Genomic DNA, 16,976 nt, shown 5'->3' on the forward strand with positions numbered 1-16,976 from the left:
TTTGTTTGGTTGTTTTTTTTCCTTCTCAGCACTGCAGATGATCACAGTGTGTTGGATTTGCACAGGCTCATGGAAGGGTCCCCCTGGACCCTGGGAGTGCTGATATGTCCCTCTGTCTGGACAGGAGGCTGCTGTATTTTGCCCTGCAAAACACAGCCCTCGTCACCCCCTGCCACCCTTTGGACAGGTGACCCTTTCCCCCCCGCAGCCCTTGGGAATGTCGAGTACGTCCGGAGGGGAAAAACCCAAAGGAAGTGATAAAGGGGACGGGGAGTCATCACCCGTGACGATAAGAGGCGGTTTTTTATCCAGAGGTCATGTTTGAAGCACGCCCATCGCTTTTACGAGCGTGGGAGCGGGCGCCGGGCTCGGCCGGGAACGCCGCGATGATGCTTCTGGTCGAACCTGTTGCCTCTGGGTGTGAGTCAAGGGCAGCGGGGCTGAGACACGGCACCCTGCGGACCCCATGGCAGCCCCCACCCCGCCCTGCTCCCACCTCAGCCCCCTCAGGGGCTCGGGGTGCTCGAAGGGGTGCAGCCCCTCGGTGGAAGCCGCCTCTGTTCCCTCCTCCGTCGGGTTTTCCCATTATCGGGGCAAAGGGTGTGTGGGAGGCGTTGCGGCAGAGGTGGTGATGTCAGGAGTGTGTCAGCAGTGGGAGGCGAAGCTGCCAAAGCGGAGCAGCACGAGAGGGACACGGAGGGACAGCACAGGCACCTCAGCTCTGCTCTGCTCTGCTCATGTTGCCCCTGAAGCTGCCCCGGGGGGCCGGGAATCCGGGATCAGTCCCGAGGGGAGGTGAGTGCGGGATGGGGGGAGCAGCCGTGACCGTGCTGGGATCCCTCCCTGCTGGAGCACCCACGGGCACTGTTGCTCAACATCCTGACATAATGCTTGGGCTGTTTCCTTTTGTGTCTTTTAAAATGTATTTATTTAAAAGTCCAGTGCCAGATTTGTAAAGAGGCACTTCCGAGAGCAGCGTGATCGGGCAGAGGGGCTGTAAGACAAACTTGCTTAGGCAGCAGAGTAAAACTTCCACGATCTTCTGGAAAAGGATTTATTAATTTAAGTAAATTGCATTTCCACTTGCTTCACTTTTCCTATAGCATGTTTCAGTATTCAGTTGTAGTCCTAGAAAGGAAACCTTCCATTAAACAGAGGTCAAGGCTGCTGAAAGAGCCACTTTTCCCCCCCATATACATGCTCTGTGTTATGCTTCATTGTGTTAAGAATGTTTGAGATGCAGCACAGTGGAACACGTTGTTTCTTACAAAACTCGAAGTGGTTCTGTAGTGGGAGGGAGCACATCAAGTCGGGTTTTGGCAGAGGTCAGTGGGAATGTTGTGTGTCCTCGGGGTTTCTGGTGTGGTGGCTGCACCCTTGGAGGTTTTGGAAAAACTCCACTGGGGAAGGGGGTGTTGCTGTGAGGGTCTGGGTGCCTCAGCTGGATTGCTGGTGTTGGAGGCTGATTTGCCACTGGATGGTGTCCCTGCCTGCCCAGCCTGGATGGAAGTGCCTCTGTGTGGGCTGTAGCTCTGGAAAGCAGCTGGATGTAAACTACAGTGTGCTGCTGCACCCGTGCACCCCATCGTCCTCAGGGGACATTGCTGGGGACACCCAAACAGCCCCTGTGCCTGCCCAGGCACCTTGGCACTGCTGGAGAGGGGCAGGAGGGGGTGCTGCCAAAACCTGCACTGAGGGGCCGGGGAACAGCTTGGCCAAGGCTGGGCTGAGAAGATGCAGCCCCTGGTGGATCATCCCCAGAGGGTGGCTGGTGCTGGTGCAAAGGGAGAGCAGATTCATATGAAATTCTGATCCCACGGGTGCAGCTGCCAAGCCCTGACTGCCTTTGATCTCTTCTCCCAGCTGGTCCTTTGCAGGAAATATGTGGTTTTCTGACAGAAGTGTGTGCTGGGGGGCGGCTTCCTCCTGTGGCCGCTCTCTCTCTGCACATGGTGTATCCCTGCTCCAAAATGTCACTCTGGATCTCACACACTGCCTTCAGAGGAGCAAGGTCTTGGTTTTCCCAAGCTGCTGCCATTCCCTGGGGATGTTCTGACTGAAGGACCATAGGTGTCTATGCAATTACTTTGTAAAAAGATTTTCTGTTTTAGTCAGAGACAAAAGGACTTGAACTGCCCTCATAATACTTCTGGGAACTTGTAGCAGTGAAATTAAATGTGGTATTGGTGGAAATGGGTGTTGTCACTGGCAGAATCCCCAATTTGCAATGCATTGTCTGTAAGAGTGTGAAATTACTGGAGGGGTATCCTACATATTTATATTTATGTGCTTCTTTTAATGGATGTTGTTATTGCTCAGTCCATGCCATAGGTGAGGATACACAGCAATTGTAATTTGCTGAGATTATATCACCTTGGAGAGAGAGGTCTGGTGGTTTTTTAGTGACAGTGTTCTGGTTCTCTCTCCCAATTCTCCTAGCTATTTCAATGGAAACAGCTGGAAAATCTCTATTTCCGTGAGAAGAAATTTGCTGTGGAAGTACACGATCCCCGCAGGTAAGGCTGGAGGAGGCAGCTGTGCCAGCAGGATGAATCTTTACCCACAGTGGGGATTCATCATCTGGTGTTGGTGGATGGGGTGGGAGGTGTCTCTGAGTTCAGCACAGACAGGAGTTTACTTTGGGCTTTAGGACTGATCCTGATCCAGCATTTGACAGGGGCTGGATCCGGGCTGTGGGTAAAGAGCAGTGCTGGGATGTTGCAGAGGGAAGGTCCCTGTCATAATGGGCAAGCTGGAGAGACTGCTGATGTGTTAGAGCTCTGGGTGTCCTCTCAGACTGCCTGTTGTGTCCACTGAGGGAGTTTGTGGAGCAGAGGGAGGACTGTTTGTCGCGGCCAAATTTGCGGCAGCACTGGGTGATGGGGAGAAGGAAATCTTGAGTTTTTGCATCTCCAAAGGCTGAGCCTTGCCTGGTTAAGAGAGAGGCATTTGGGACTTTAGGGACCTGTCTTGAAATTGCATTTGTTTTCACCTCCTCAGAATTTCAGTGTCGAGAAGGACCTTTGGCCAGAGTGGACTGGTAGTGCAGACCTGGTATGCAAACACTTCCCTGATCAAGTCCATCTGGGTGATGGCAATCAGTCAACACCAGTTTTACTTGGACAGAAAGCAAAGCAAAGTAAGTTATAAGGCATTTTACTGAGGACATGAGTTTCAGCACCTTTCCTGTATATACCTTGGTGTATGTTTTTCCACAAATGAACTGCTCTCCAGAGGAAAACTATAAATTGTTTTTTGTGAGTCTTTTGAGCCGTCTGTTAGTGACAGTATTGCTATTCGATCCATTTCAGCCTCCTGCAATTAAGGGCTGTGGAAGTATAATTACAGAAGAGGGAATTCCCACGTCTGGGTGTTTAATCTGCTTTTTCTTTTGTCTCCTTCCTGTGTTTGTTTTGAACACAGTGCAAACAGCAAAGAGATTTTTGAGCTGGGAGATTGGTTCAGGTTTTGGGGCAGAGGAGAGAGGGATGGCAGGACTGATGCTGTTTCTTTAGCCCTTAATTTTGCGGTAGATGAGGTGTGAAATGTCATCTTCCATGATCCCATGTCCTGAAGTTAATTAGAGGTAACTCAATGAGACTGGATTTTTTCTTTTTTTTTTATAACTCCTTCAGGCAAAAATTCCTTCAGCCAGAAGTTTGGATGATATCGCCATGGATCTGACAGAGATGGGAACACCAAAAGTTTCAAAGCTGGTGACTCTGGAGGCCAAGAACCAGCTTATCATGGCCAGCAATGGCAGTTTGATCTCATCAGGTAATACTGTGTGTAAATGTGAGGTAACCAAGTACAATAAGGTTTGTGTGTGTTAAAAGGAGACAGACTAACAGATGATAATAATGGCTTTTACCTGGAAATCCTCTGATAACAGAGTGTGTTTTCTAGGCTCTCAAGATTCAGAGGTCAGTGAAGAACAAAAGAAGGAGAAAATTATGGAACTAAAAAAGAAAGAGAAACTCCTTCAGGAAAAACTGCTTCAGAAAGTTGAGGAGCTGAAGAAAATCTGCCTGCGAGAGGCGGTGAGAGAACTGCGCCTTATGCTGGGGTGGGGTCGGTGGGAGCCCTTCTCTCCCACTGGACCTCACCTGGACCCTCTCTGTTCCCCAGGAGCTGACGGGGAAGATGCCCAAGGAGTATCCTCTGAGTGCTGGAGAGGAACCTCCCCAGGTGAGGAGGCGTGTTGGCACAGCGTTCAAGCTGGATGACAACCTGCTCCCAAGTGAAGAGGTGAGTGCGGCACTTTGTTTTCATAGCACGGGTGGGGTGGCCAGACCAGTGACCAAAGCCACTTGTAAATAATCCAACTCTTCCCTGAATGTTAAAGAGGAGGCAGCTGGGACAGTCACTTGCATAGAGTGGGAAATTTAGATGGGTACTGCCCTTCTTCTGCCTTTGAAATGACCAGGAAATTGTCTGCTTGAAAAGGCCTTAAGTTCTCCCAACCTGAACCTCTGATTTGTCCGTGCTGCATGAATTTTAATGGACATTTTGCTGCTAATTAGAGGAGAGCAGGTGCATGATGCCATTTGGCAGCCCACGGCTCTGAGCTTTTCTGGAACATTGACTCGTGTCGCGTTGGGATTGTGTTTAAACCCAGAAGGTGGCAGGGGTGTGCACTGTCCCCCTTGCAAAATCATCTGTTTGTGAGCATAGCTGTGTGACAGGTGACAGGAGGAGGAGTTTTTATCTCTAGCTTAATGCAGGTTCCACCTAAGTAAAGCCTCTGTGCATTGCTCAAGAAGCTAAAATGAACTTTGCTGGCAGAGACTGGCTCGGGTTATATGGTAATTCAGATATTTGCAGTTTCTGGATGCACATCGTTCCCCCTCATTCCTGGTGAGATTTGTTAACAAGCTGTATCATCCAAGCAGCAAGTAGGTGTGGGGCACTTGGCATCTGTCTTTCACCAGAAACTTGCTGCCCTGGCTGGCAGGGTTGGTGTGCTCCATGTCTGCAGCAAAGTGATTTTATGTGACTGCTTAAATGCTTTGAAACCAAAATCCTGCTGACCAGATTTAATAACGTGTTGCTTAGCGCTTCTGTAGTGCCTTTCATCTGAGCTTCTCAAAGCAGTTTACAAACAATTAATTAAAGCCTCCAACTCCCTGTTACGTAGGTATGGTGATACAAATTTCCATTTTTATTTTCTCCAAAGTAGAGAGAGATTTTGAACAAGATTATTTCAGGGGTGGACTCGTAGCAGGAGGTTTAGTAGCCTAAACTTGAATTTAGGTGTCTGTGTTATGTCACCCAGGCCTGAGAACTTCGGACTTGCCCAAGAGATCTCATGATCTTACACTACTCATAGAAATAAGATCTAAGAGTTTAATATGCTGAGATTTTCTTGTGTATAAACTTTGGTATTTCTGTATTTTGTGCTCAAGATTTCACTTCGTTACTGCAAAAATAGATGTTCTATTTAATAACTTTGATTGATAATTTCTGCCTGGAGCATGAGGAAATAACTCATGTCACAAATTTGCAGGATCCTACTTTGCAGGACTTGGAGAGCAATTTTATCATACACCAAAAGCTGGTGGAAGCTGCAAAGAAACTTGCCAGCGAGCCAGACCTCTGCAAAAATGTGAAGAAGAAAAGAAAACAAGAGTATGCTGATGCTGTAAAAAAGCTGCAAGAGATAGAAAATTCCATAAATGAATATAGAATCAAGTGTGGCAAAAAACCAACCCAGAAATCAACTCTTGCTCTACCAGGTAAGCTGGAGAATTCCCCACCTTCTGATGAAAACAGGATGGAAGGGGGGGGCCAAAAATAATTTGGCTCACTTAGAAGCTTTGTTTACATCTTCTCTGTATGGTTTTTATCTTCTCCAAGGCAGTTAGATAAGAAAATAAAAGATGCAATTGCTGCATCTGATACTCTCAGTGCACTGCTGTAGGCTGGGGGCAGAGCAAGCTGCAGTTTTAGGAACAAGTACGGACAAGTTCAAGCACCAGGTATGGACTGAAGGTGCTGCACACAAAAAGGCTGTCAGGAACAACTTGGATGAAGCTTTTCTGATGCCTGAATTCCTGGTGTATTGAGTGCAGTTGCTTGTCTGAGCAGCCACGTGCAAAATCTCTCCCCTTTTCCTCCCACAACGCTCCAGTTTGAGCAAAAATAGAGCAATGGGGGATTTTTCTGCAGGATCCAGGAAATAAGGATCAAAGACATTGTTTCTTGATTTGAAATACCAGATTTCCAGGAAGACATAAGTGAAATTCAGGAGTTGATGAATGTAAATAGTAGCAAACAGATTTTTGACTAAATCCATTTGCCAATGGTGAGCACGTTGAAAGCAGATACCCTTGGCTCCTCCATTCTGAAAATGTGATTTTCCTAAGGGAGGCAAAGTTCTTTCTGCTTCATAGGATAATGTGCAGAAACCTGATAGTATCCAAGGCAATTGAAGGAGTTTGGGAGTAGTAAAAACTCAGGAGTATTGTGACTCTTATAATCTCTATAGTTATTAACAATTTTAGGTCATGTTTTACTTCTCCCTTTCATGGAAAATGTATAGGAGTAATGGCTAATGTTTAACTGATTTATTTACTCACCCCTAGTCTGAGAGGAAATGCTGTTTTGTGAGCTCAGTGGGTTTCTTCCTGGGAATTACAGGGTGGGAAAGAAAATGCAAGATTTTTCTGCTGTTTATATTGGTACCCTCTTACTGACCCTGTTGCCAATGTGTGTTTTCCCTGGAAGAGAACCTCCTCCTGTGCCAGATGTCTGTTGGGGAAACCTTTGCCATGTCCCATTCTTGTTGAGGGCTTAGTTTGGGTCCTTACCCCTCACACGTCATGGCAGTGCTGGGCTGTCCATCATCGCAAGGTGCTTACTCTGAAAGGCTGATGATCTCTGTTTAATGTGGCCCAGCTAGTTCCTGATTGACAGAGAGGAAGGAAACATCTGTTTTTCCAGTCTCTTGCTCACCAGTCTGGGTACTGATTGTGAAAGGTCCTGTATTACCTGCGACACGTGGTGTGTGGTAACGAGCAGGAAGGGCAGCGAGCAGTGAGAGCCCAGCAAGGCAGCATCCATCCAGGCTGCTGTTGTTTTTGCTGGCAGCTTTCTGTCCTGTTGTGCAAACAGGCAGCTTGGGAGTTGGTCCTTATGCATTTAGCCCATCATTTAATATGTGACATCCTTGTTTGCTCTCTGAGAAGGTGGGCACAGCCAGACAGGATCAGACTCTGTGTCTCGGAGGGTCTCCCAGGAGTCAGGGACTGCAAGACAGGGAATACTTAGCCAGCAACGAGCACCTGCATCCCTTCCAGTTCCAGGTTCTTGCTCTGCAGTGTGTATTTGTTAACCTGAAGCAGAGCTGTCATCTGCTTCAATAATTGATTTTATGTGTAAACTTGTCACCATCACCAGCGGTACTCTCAGGCTCGAGGTACAGCTTTCAGAAGGCTGAGCAGTGATGAGTCACTTGTGTCTGTGAGTTTGGGGATGACTCGTTGGAAATAATGTGTTACATAGTACTATTGATTTATTGAATCAAATCATAGCTGTTTTCATGCCAGCCCCAAGGGATAGGAGGTGAAGGAAATGCTGGACTGCTCCCCATGTTCCACTTTCTCTTTCCTTCACTTCCTCTGTAGCCCAGAGTTTCTTCCCCTTTTGCAGGGAATTGCATGGATTTGGGATTCAAATTCAGATATGTCAGCATATCTGAATATGTCAGCACTGCAGACCCCACCTGAAACCAGCAGTGTAGCTTTAGGCTTTAGCTTTCTTCTTTTCCTAGGCAGGTTTTTTTCCCCTCCCTGCACCGGGCCCAGTTCCATCTTTACCACCCCACGGTCAAATCCACGTGAATCAGCTCCCCTGAAGCTTTTTCCCGGTGTCAGGTTGCAAAGAGAGCTGCAGCCCATCCTCGGTGGTCTGACAAGTCCCTCCAGGGCAGGGGCCAGCCCTGATTTTTTGCTGTTCTTGAACAGCTGCTCTCTTTACCAAATTCTTGTAACCAGACCTTTCCTCGCAGCAAGTTGTGACGGCGGGGGAGCAGCGTGCGCTGCCAGTGCAGCCTAATTTCTCTGCTGGTCTGCTCCAAACTTTAGCAAGGACAGGCTGTTTCTCAGTGAGGTGCAGCGTGCAGTATCAAGGTGAGAGGACAGGCAGGTGCATTGTAAAGTGCTTTGAATAAATAATAAAATGTAAAAGAAACCAAAAATTTGTATGTCGGTGCAACAGTTTCTGCTTTCTGTGTTGCTGGAATTTGCAATAACTTGGTGGAAATCAGTGGAATTATTCTGGATTGATATTAATTTAATTGAAACAGAATCTGCTGATGAAACATTCAAAAATGAATGCCGAATTTCAAAAGGCTTTTTGTACCTACCTGGTGGGGTTTCAGGTGTACCTGGGGGAGATTAGATGCTAACAGCCAAGATCTACATGTCTGTGTAGGCTCCTGATCTCCAAAACATCCTGTGAGATCTGTTGGAAGTTGGGTGGAAAACACCTTTGTAAATCTTGGCCCGATTCCTGCTGCAGATGAAAATAAAAATCTCCTTTGATAGTTGCCTGGGTCGCTTGCTGAGCTGCAGCAAAGACACGAGGTGATGACATGAAGCAGGACTGTCTTCAGGCTGTGGGGGCTAAAGCATATAGGTTGCAGCATAACAAATAATAGCTGGCTCTGAAACTGTAGAAAACAAACTGTGTTAGGATATTTTGATGTTGGGTCTCCTATGCCTAAAGTGTTTGTTTTCATTCACAGATGATATAATTCCATCTGAGAGCAGCTCCCTGTCTGACACAACCACCTATGACGATGGTATGATGTTTATCCTTCTCTTCCTATGGAGTGTGTCCATTCAGAGTCATTCCTTTGACTTCATGTCCTTTAGCATTTCCCACCCCTGGAAGTGTTCAAGGCCAGGTTAGGTGGGGTTTTGAGTGACCTGGTCTAGGTGGAAGGTGTCCCTGCCTGTGTCAGGGGTTTGGAATTAGATGATCTTTAAGATCCGTTCCAACAAAAATCATTCCATGATTCCATGATATTGGTGGCTTTCAATGACAAATTACTTTGTAGCAGAGGAATAACAGCTTATCAGGAATGTCTTTCCTCTTAATGGGTTAGTTCTTGAAAGTTTCTGCTCTGTAAGCTGATCTGAGTCATCTTTAGAGAAGGCAATTGGTTTTAACACAACCAACCTTCAAGCTGAGGGCACTGTGGATGGCAAACACTAGATCCTTAGGACCTGGCCAGAACTGGATGAGAGGCTGAAGGACATAGAGGTTTGGAGGGTTAGCCCAGCCCTTCTGTCCTCACAGCTGCTATAAAACTTACAGAAAAGTAGAATGGTTGCAGATATTAACGCTCTGTTTACATTTATTTGTTCCCTAGTGAGCTTGCATCTTGCTTGGGTTGGTGTTTGCTCAGCTTACTCATTTCACACACACACCCACAGACACATACTCACACCCTGTTCCACCAGGTGGAAAGGTCTTGGCTTGCCTCTCCCTTAAACTGGATAATCATCATTTGGGGACAAACATTATCTAAATTATTACTCACTTTTCAGTTCGGGCCGGATTCTGATCTCACTTTGTCCCAATTTTAGACTGGTACAACCCATCTGGTGCTTTAAAATGGAGTTACACCTGATTGCTGATTGTACAAGTAGAAATAGAGCCAGGCTTGTGAACATGTTCTCTGTGATGCTCGACCTGCATTTATATGTATTAGTTGGAGTTTCCTGTTGGCTCTGTCAGGACCTGAGTTGTGCCCTAAGCAAAGTGAGAACAAGGATCAAACCAGCATCTTCCCAGTTGCCTTCAGCCAAATGTGTCTGTCAGTTGTCTTTGCTCATTCAGTCACTTTTGAAGTCAGTCCCTTTTAGGTTTTATTTCAAAACTAATTCTTAAAATGTCATTTTCAAGTAAGAGTTAGAAGATGAGGGATGGGAACCGGTCTTTGCAGAGGCTAAGCTTGCCTGCTTGGCCCTGGAAAGGATTGCTCTGCAAACAGAGTTTTTTCCAGGGAAGGTCCATTTTGTGATCTGGCACAGCCCCAAGGTGGGTGTAATCTCTGTAGGAGTCGGTGGTGCTGGGATCTGTAGAAGCCTCCACAATTTCCTGTCTGCGTGGAGGGGAGCTCAGTGCAGGCAGGAGAGCCTTTCTAGACCCACAGCCTCTGCCCTTGTCTCTGTAGTGCAAAGTGCTTCTCCTTAGGGGCCACAGATTTGTATGCAGGGCAAAACCACCAAGGCTTTTGCTAACAAAATACGCATTCCTTTCCAACAGTCAGTGAATCGCTTCCTGTGGCAGCACAGAGACCCAGCTCTGCACAGCTTTCTCCAAGGCTTCCTCCACCCAAGTCCCTCGGGGTGGAGAGAATTCATCTCAGAAAGTCGTCCATAAACGAGCAGCTCTTGGAAACCAGACACTCCAGGTAGGCACATCCTGCTGCTGCAGTGCAGGTGGAGAACCTGCTGGCATGAGCTCCATCCTGCCCCTGCCCAGCCCCTGCCACTGCAGAACACTCCTCCCTGGCAAATTCAAAAGTCAGATTATAGCCATATGTAACCATTTATCTGTGATATGCTTCATCTTCAAACTCAATTCCTTTGCTTCTCTGTTACCTGCTCTGTCTCTTCTCCTCCATGTTTCTGCCCTTTGGTAGCAGCTTTTCCTACCAACCGTCCCGTGAGGATCGAGAAGGGGTGGAATTTTTCTTCCTATTTAACAACTTTGTCCTTTATACAGGGAAACACGTCCAGTTGTGCCCTTCCCTGCTTGTTCTGCCCTTCTTTTTTTTTTTTTTTTTAATCTCCAAGACTTTGGAGCTCATACACTCAGTGTGGTACAACCTGTGTCTAACATAAATGGGATTATCTCCTGTTACAGGGACGTGCTCTCGACCCACAGCAGCCCTTACCGGACACTGGAGCGGCCGCCCCAGCCCCACGGCGGGAGGAGCATGCCCACAACCCCTGTGCTCACACGAAATGCCTACAGCAGCAGTCACTTACAGTAAGGGGCCTTTGCTTTAAGTGCCATGTCCACCTTAGGCAGCAGAAAAATAAAAGTAAATGGTGTTGAGAGGGTGAAGGGTCCTTTGCCACGCAGCTTTCCCTGCTGCAGGGTCTGGCTCTCGAAGTGTAAGTCAGTGCCATTACTGTGGGAAGAGAGCTGCAAGAGCCCACCTGCATTATTAGACAGCTGAGAATCCACGCTGGGGAAGGGGGCATGCTGTGAATCTTCCAGTGTTATCAAGAGCCCAGGGTTGGTTGGTTTGGGGTGATGCAGGTTTGGGAGATAGAGCCACAGGAGTGCCACCTTTCCATGTTCTCCTATCTTGTTACTTGTGTAGGCTTTACCTGCTTAAAAACTGAAGGAGCCCTCCTGTAAATCATTACCAAATGCGTGTTTGTGACCTTCGCTGTGTGTGCCCCTGTCACAGATTAACCTTGCTCACTGTGACAGATTATTATGCGAGAGATCTCCCTAGTGTTGCAGTGAGAACAAAATTCAGCCAAACTGAGTCTCTTGCGGTGCAGATATTCTGTGAGGAAAGATAAGGCTGGGTTTGCGTTGTGCTTGGATCGGGGAGGCAGCTGACAAGTCCGTGCTTGCCCTCTCCAACTCTGTGTGTGTGTTTGTGTGACTGCCTTCAGCCGACCAACATCTGTGTTGTTTCAGGCCAGATGTTTCCCCACACCACTGCCGGCAGCGCAGCGGGAGTCTGGAATCCCAAACCCACCTGCTCTCCGAGACTCCTGCTGAAAAGTCAGCCTTCACCCTCTCCAAGTCGCAGCGAAGCAGCAGCACGGAGATCCTCGACGACGGATCATCCTACACGAGCCAGTCCAGTGCAGAGTATTACTGCGTGACACCCACTCCCAATCCATATTACACTACTCAGACACTCGACAACAGGACCAGGGGTCGAAGACGGTCGAAGAAACACAACATTTCCGCTGCAAATTCAGGCAGTATGCCAAACCTCACCCATAAGGATGTCCGCAACGGTGTCTACCACAAAAATCAGGAGCAGCCTTCCTCTAACTACTATATCTCTGGATATTCCCCGTACGCCGAGCCCGACGTTTATTACAATGGAGGGTATGTCTATGAGAGTGACACGGAGGGGCAGTACAGCGTCAATCCCTCCTACCGCTCATCGGCCCACTACGGATACGACCGGTACAGGGAGTTCAGGTCTTACCACGAGGACGAGGTGGACAGAGTGCCACACAACCCCTACGCAACCCTGCGGCTTCCCAGGAAGCAGGTTGCTAAAACGGAGCACATAACCAAAAACATTCACAAGGCCTTAGTAGCAGAGCACCTCCGTGGTTGGTACCAACGTGCCTCCAGCCAGAAGGAGCAGGGTCACGGCCTGCAGGCAGGCTTTGAGTCTGACAGAGGATCTCAGAGGAGTTTGGGCTTTGCTGGTCTGCAGACGCCGTGCTCTCCGAGCAGTCGGGTGTCGTCTTTCTCTTCAGGTAATGTCTGAATTCATCTGTGCTGAGTGGTGTTGTAAGTCCCTGCTGTGCATTCAGTTCTGCCTCACTTTGCTGCCTAAATGAAACCAGAGTGAAAGCCAGGCTAGAGCTCTGTCTTGAAAGGTGGATGAGGAACCGAGTAAGATCTTGTTCCGTTCTTGGGAAGAAGTCTTGATTGTTGCCTTCTCCTAAGGGTAAAACTTCCTTTTGCTCTTTGTAAGCTCAGTAGTCCAGAGAGGCACAAAGAGCCAAATGTGTTTCAAACAGGTGTATTTACCAACTAGAAGCAATGTGCAAAACTTCATGCCATGTAAATGCAGTGGCTGTGATGGCTTCCAAAGCACAGTCCAATGGACACCACTGAATGGGTCAGAAAGTCTCTTCAAAGAGATTCCCTAGCTTCAGGACACCATCTGTGCTTTCCTCCCAATTTTGTGTTTGCACTGTCTTGCCTGAGTGTCCTGCAAAAAACCCATAGAGATCACACAGGAGAATTGTCCTTTTTGCCTCTGCTGATTTAGCTGGAGAAACATCTAATTTGTTCTAATTACCTTTTTATTGACTTACAGCATCTTCTGCAAACACTGCTGGGAACTGGAGAAACCCAGTTGCACTGGGACTTTCAGACTATGATACGTTGTCTCATTCCTCTTATGCCAGCTGTTATGGGAATGTTTATGGCAACCTTCCTTTGCAGAGCAGGTGAGTAGGGTATATCCAGGTTTTCTGCCCTTCCTCCTGCATTTCACAGGCTCTCAAAACTTCTGAGAAAATCAGCTTTAAAATCAGCTTTCTTTCAAAGAGCCAGGATGGAAGAATACTTGTAAAACTGGTGTCTTGAGAGCAGGTTTTCTCTGTGTGGAGTAGATCAGCTGTGCCATCACTAACTGTGCCCCTGACTGTCAGGGAAGGGGGGAGCAGTCATAGTGAAGGGTGAACTCATTGGTTGCACAGCCTTTTCCTCTGGCTGATGCTGGACCATCAGAGATTTTGCACTCCCTGGTGGCTGTGATGCTCTGAGCAATGTTATGAGCCCAGTCCCTCTCATTCCCTGTGTTGGGGGGGGTCTCTCCTGCACCCCATCAGCAGGTTTGGCAGCACACAGTCCTGCTGTGTTTCTGAAGCTGAAGTGCTTATGCTGATGAACTTTTGGAAAAACAAGGAGAGGAAACAGCTCCCTGCAGCCTCATATCTTAGTGCTGGCATCCAAGGGCAGTACCACCACTGCCAAGTGCATCTTCCCTTGGCAGAGCTGGACCCAGGAGCTGGTGGAGTGTGCTGCTGCTTGCAGAGCCCTCCTGCTCATGAGGGCTTTCCTAAGGGCTGCAGGGAGCCCAGGGTCTGCTCGAGCCTTGCAGGAATTCCTGCAACTCTCTCGCTGTTTCTACTTGGCATTTTCATATTCCCCCCCGCCCCCACCATCTATAGTAGGCTGTCTGTTGGCAATGAGGACAGAGAGCTCCTGCTCTGGGGAGTGACTCTGCCCCCACAAATGCCATCACATTTAAATACATTTACACAACGTGGAGCCAGCCGTAGTAAGTACCCCACCCCCTCGTGTGCCTCCTGCTTTGTGGGTTGCAGTTTGTGCTGGCTGCCAGACCGACTTGTGTGAAAATACTGAATTTTTAATTTTGTTTGTTTTAAAATAAATGAAAGTGTAAGAGAATTTGTAAAAGCTGCTGCTAGATTTTTTTTTTTTCTGAGTGAAATGCTATGGGCTGTTTTATTGCAGTGATTTAAAATATCTACAGCAACAGTGTTTAAAAATACAGTTTCTACTGATTTCCTAATTTCCTATAATTGGGGTTTGAAAATTTGGCTTATATTGGCAGCTTAATCTAAATGAAGTTTGATAGCTATTAATTTTCCATATTCTGAACCACTTGTCTGATTGTTCATCTGTTTTATTTTCTGCTTTAATTTGATCATGGCAATCAAGCACTGTCAATACACTCCACAGTCTTGACAGTGCTCAAGGCTGGGCTGGATGGAGCTTGGAACCTGATCTAGGGAAAGGTGTCCCTGCCCAGGGCAGGGGGGTCGGAACGAGATGATCTTTTAGGTCCCTTCCAACCCAAGCCACTCTGTGATTCTGTGACAGTGTGTGTTGATCAGCTGAGGTGCCTGTTGCACATAATTCTACTAATTACAGCGCAAAAACCCGGTCGGTTGGTTGTTTGGACCCAAATTTACAGAGAGGTGAACTCACAGTAACCAATGTTGCTTTGAGCCCGAGGGAGGTGCATGAGTTTGGGGGTCCGGGGAAGAGCCTCAGCTGACCCCTGGTGCCGTGTCTGTCTTACAGGACGTACCCAGAGCCGAGCCAGCTGGGTGCTGACGACGAGGATCGCTTGGGAGAAGACTTGCCCAGCAGCGAGCAGAGGTTGTTCTGGCACGAGGACTCCAAGCCCGGGACGCTCGTGTAGCCCCCCCATGGCCCCACATTCCTACCCCCCGCGTGCCTTGCACAAAACGCTGTGACTCCAAGGAGGGTCTTGGGTGGAACTCCCGAACTGAACAAAAAGAGGAAGCAGGCTGGTTTTTTTTTTGGTTTTTTTGGGTTTTTTTCGCTGGGAAAGATCAAAATCAGCATTAGGAGGGACTGTAGCAAACTGACAAAAGTCTTACGGCGAATGGCATTTCGTTGTGAATCCGGATGGCCCACGAGAGCCAGGGCAAGCCACAGTTCATCCAAGACTAGATGCAGCACTTGGTTGAAGTATTTATATTTAGCAAGCACTTTTTTGGGAAGGTTGGAAGATGTTGAAGGCAAACCTCAGAGGGAAAAAAAAAGAAAAAAAATGTGAAAAGAAGACTCTTATGGGAAAACCGGGAATTCTAGGAGCACAATTCTGATGTCTGAAAGAAGAAGAAAATGAAAATTTATTCTGCCATGGCTTATGATGACCTGGAAGGACTTTCATAGGCTTATGAAGGATAGATACTGTGTGTGTGAGTGAGGCAAAGGGTGACTGAATCAGTATTGGAACACTACTTGAAGGAAGGCTGGGGTTTTTTTTTGTTATGGAGGTTTGAATGAGTTTATCCAGTTTTTGAGGTGTTGTTAGGAGTGTTTGTTAGCACCACAAGCAAGTTCTGGAGAGAAAACTTGCTGACAAAATATGTCATGTAAAACTGTAGGCGGTTGTGGATTTGGGAAACAGAAGCAGTAAACTTGAACTCTCTTTTCCATGATAAAGCATCATTAGTAACAACCCTTTTAATGACCCTTCCGTGGTACAACTGTGTGGAGGAGTAGGCAAATTTTCACAGTGGCTGCATGGTGACCCCTGTTCATCGGGTGACAATTCCATGTTACTCTGTCTCAGTGGATTGAGGATCCACGGGTGGGGAGCTCCAGTGATCGCACAGGGAACAGTTTGGTAGTAGTGGCCAGTATTTTAAGGTGGATGCAATCACAAACAGCCAAGTGGGTGCCTTAAACTGAGGGGCATTAGGATTGTACCGCGAGCCATCTGAACAGCCAGGTGCGTTGCAAAGTCACTAAGTGACAGAACAGCATTTTCACAAAACCATTTGTGTAGGGGGGGGGAAAACGTGACTGCAGTCTTGATTGAAGAGGGATAAACCTACCTCACGTCATCCATCTGTAGGAACAAATTGGCATTTGGGTTATCCTGCGAGATTCCCAGGGCCTCGTCTGCATACGGTAAAATCTCTCTCGTTACTCAGCCGTACTGTGCTTCGGGATTCCAGAAATGGTGCTCTTTTGTTCTTTTATACAAAGGATTAGTTACTCCTTGTTCATATTGTGAATAGAAAAAGTTTCTGATAAACTTTTTTGACGTTTTTTTACCAATATTCCAGAGCATGTAATATATACAGAAGGACACTCTTGTTAAGCTGGTACTTAGTCGTTTGTATTATTAGAGTCGCGATTTGGAATTAAACGAACAAAAACAGAATAAAAAAATAACTTATTTCCTTGGTTTTGCATATTTGTATAGCCTTCTAGAAATGCGAAAGCTCTTTTTGCTTATTCTTTTACTACTTCTGAATTTTTTAGACCTATTATTTTGTATAGGTCAATAAACTAAAAAGTGTGCTACCAAAACAACATCAGCATTCCTCCTGTTTCTCCTCGAGTGCTTTGAAAACTGCAGTGTGTGTTATTTTCGGGGCTTTAAAGTAAATCCCTATGGTGTGATTTCTTTTGGCCTGTGGTGTTAGGTTGGGTGCAGAGGGTCAGTGGCTTCGTCTGAGGGAAGTTTTTCTCAGGGGACTTCAGAGACTCCCAAAACACATCTGTAAGTTGGAATTTCTGCCTCTCCATCAGCTGTCCTGGGGGAGCCAAGCTGGGCTCACTCAGCATCCCCATGGGAGGGTCACAATCCCTGGACCTGCTGCCCAGCCCCAGCCTGGCAGAGATAAATAGAGGTGGCCTCATGTTGCTGAAAATACTTCTTGCTTGTCTATCCTTGCACCTAAAAATTGCCACAGCCTCTTCCGGTTGGAACATGGCTCTTGAGGTTG

General features: G+C 47.3%; 1 protein-coding gene across 6 annotated transcripts in view; it reads left to right on the plus strand.

The window, feature by feature from the left end:
* FRMD4B (FERM domain containing 4B) overlaps positions 1–16,529 on the plus strand; it is a 118,384-nt gene extending 101,855 nt beyond the window's left edge. For all 6 annotated transcript variants that reach the window (XM_050313153.1, XM_050313152.1, XM_050313151.1 and 3 more), the window contains 12 exons: positions 2,440–2,516; positions 3,001–3,139; positions 3,636–3,777; positions 3,907–4,040; positions 4,129–4,248; positions 5,507–5,735; positions 8,747–8,803; positions 10,276–10,423; positions 10,879–11,004; positions 11,674–12,479; positions 13,049–13,181; positions 14,788–16,529. In XM_050313153.1, the coding sequence (XP_050169110.1) occupies positions 2,440–2,516; positions 3,001–3,139; positions 3,636–3,777; positions 3,907–4,040; positions 4,129–4,248; positions 5,507–5,735; positions 8,747–8,803; positions 10,276–10,423; positions 10,879–11,004; positions 11,674–12,479; positions 13,049–13,181; positions 14,788–14,908 (2,232 nt within the window). In that variant the 3' untranslated portion in view covers positions 14,909–16,529. The remainder of the gene's footprint in view (positions 1–2,439; positions 2,517–3,000; positions 3,140–3,635; positions 3,778–3,906; positions 4,041–4,128; positions 4,249–5,506; positions 5,736–8,746; positions 8,804–10,275; positions 10,424–10,878; positions 11,005–11,673; positions 12,480–13,048; positions 13,182–14,787) is intronic.
* Positions 16,530–16,976: the final 447 nt, after the last annotated feature.

The sequence above is a fragment of the Myiozetetes cayanensis genome, unplaced genomic scaffold (genome assembly GCF_022539395.1).
Source record: "Myiozetetes cayanensis isolate MyiCay16 unplaced genomic scaffold, myiCay2020 scf18, whole genome shotgun sequence".
NCBI classification, from domain to species: Eukaryota; Metazoa; Chordata; class Aves; order Passeriformes; family Tyrannidae; genus Myiozetetes; species Myiozetetes cayanensis.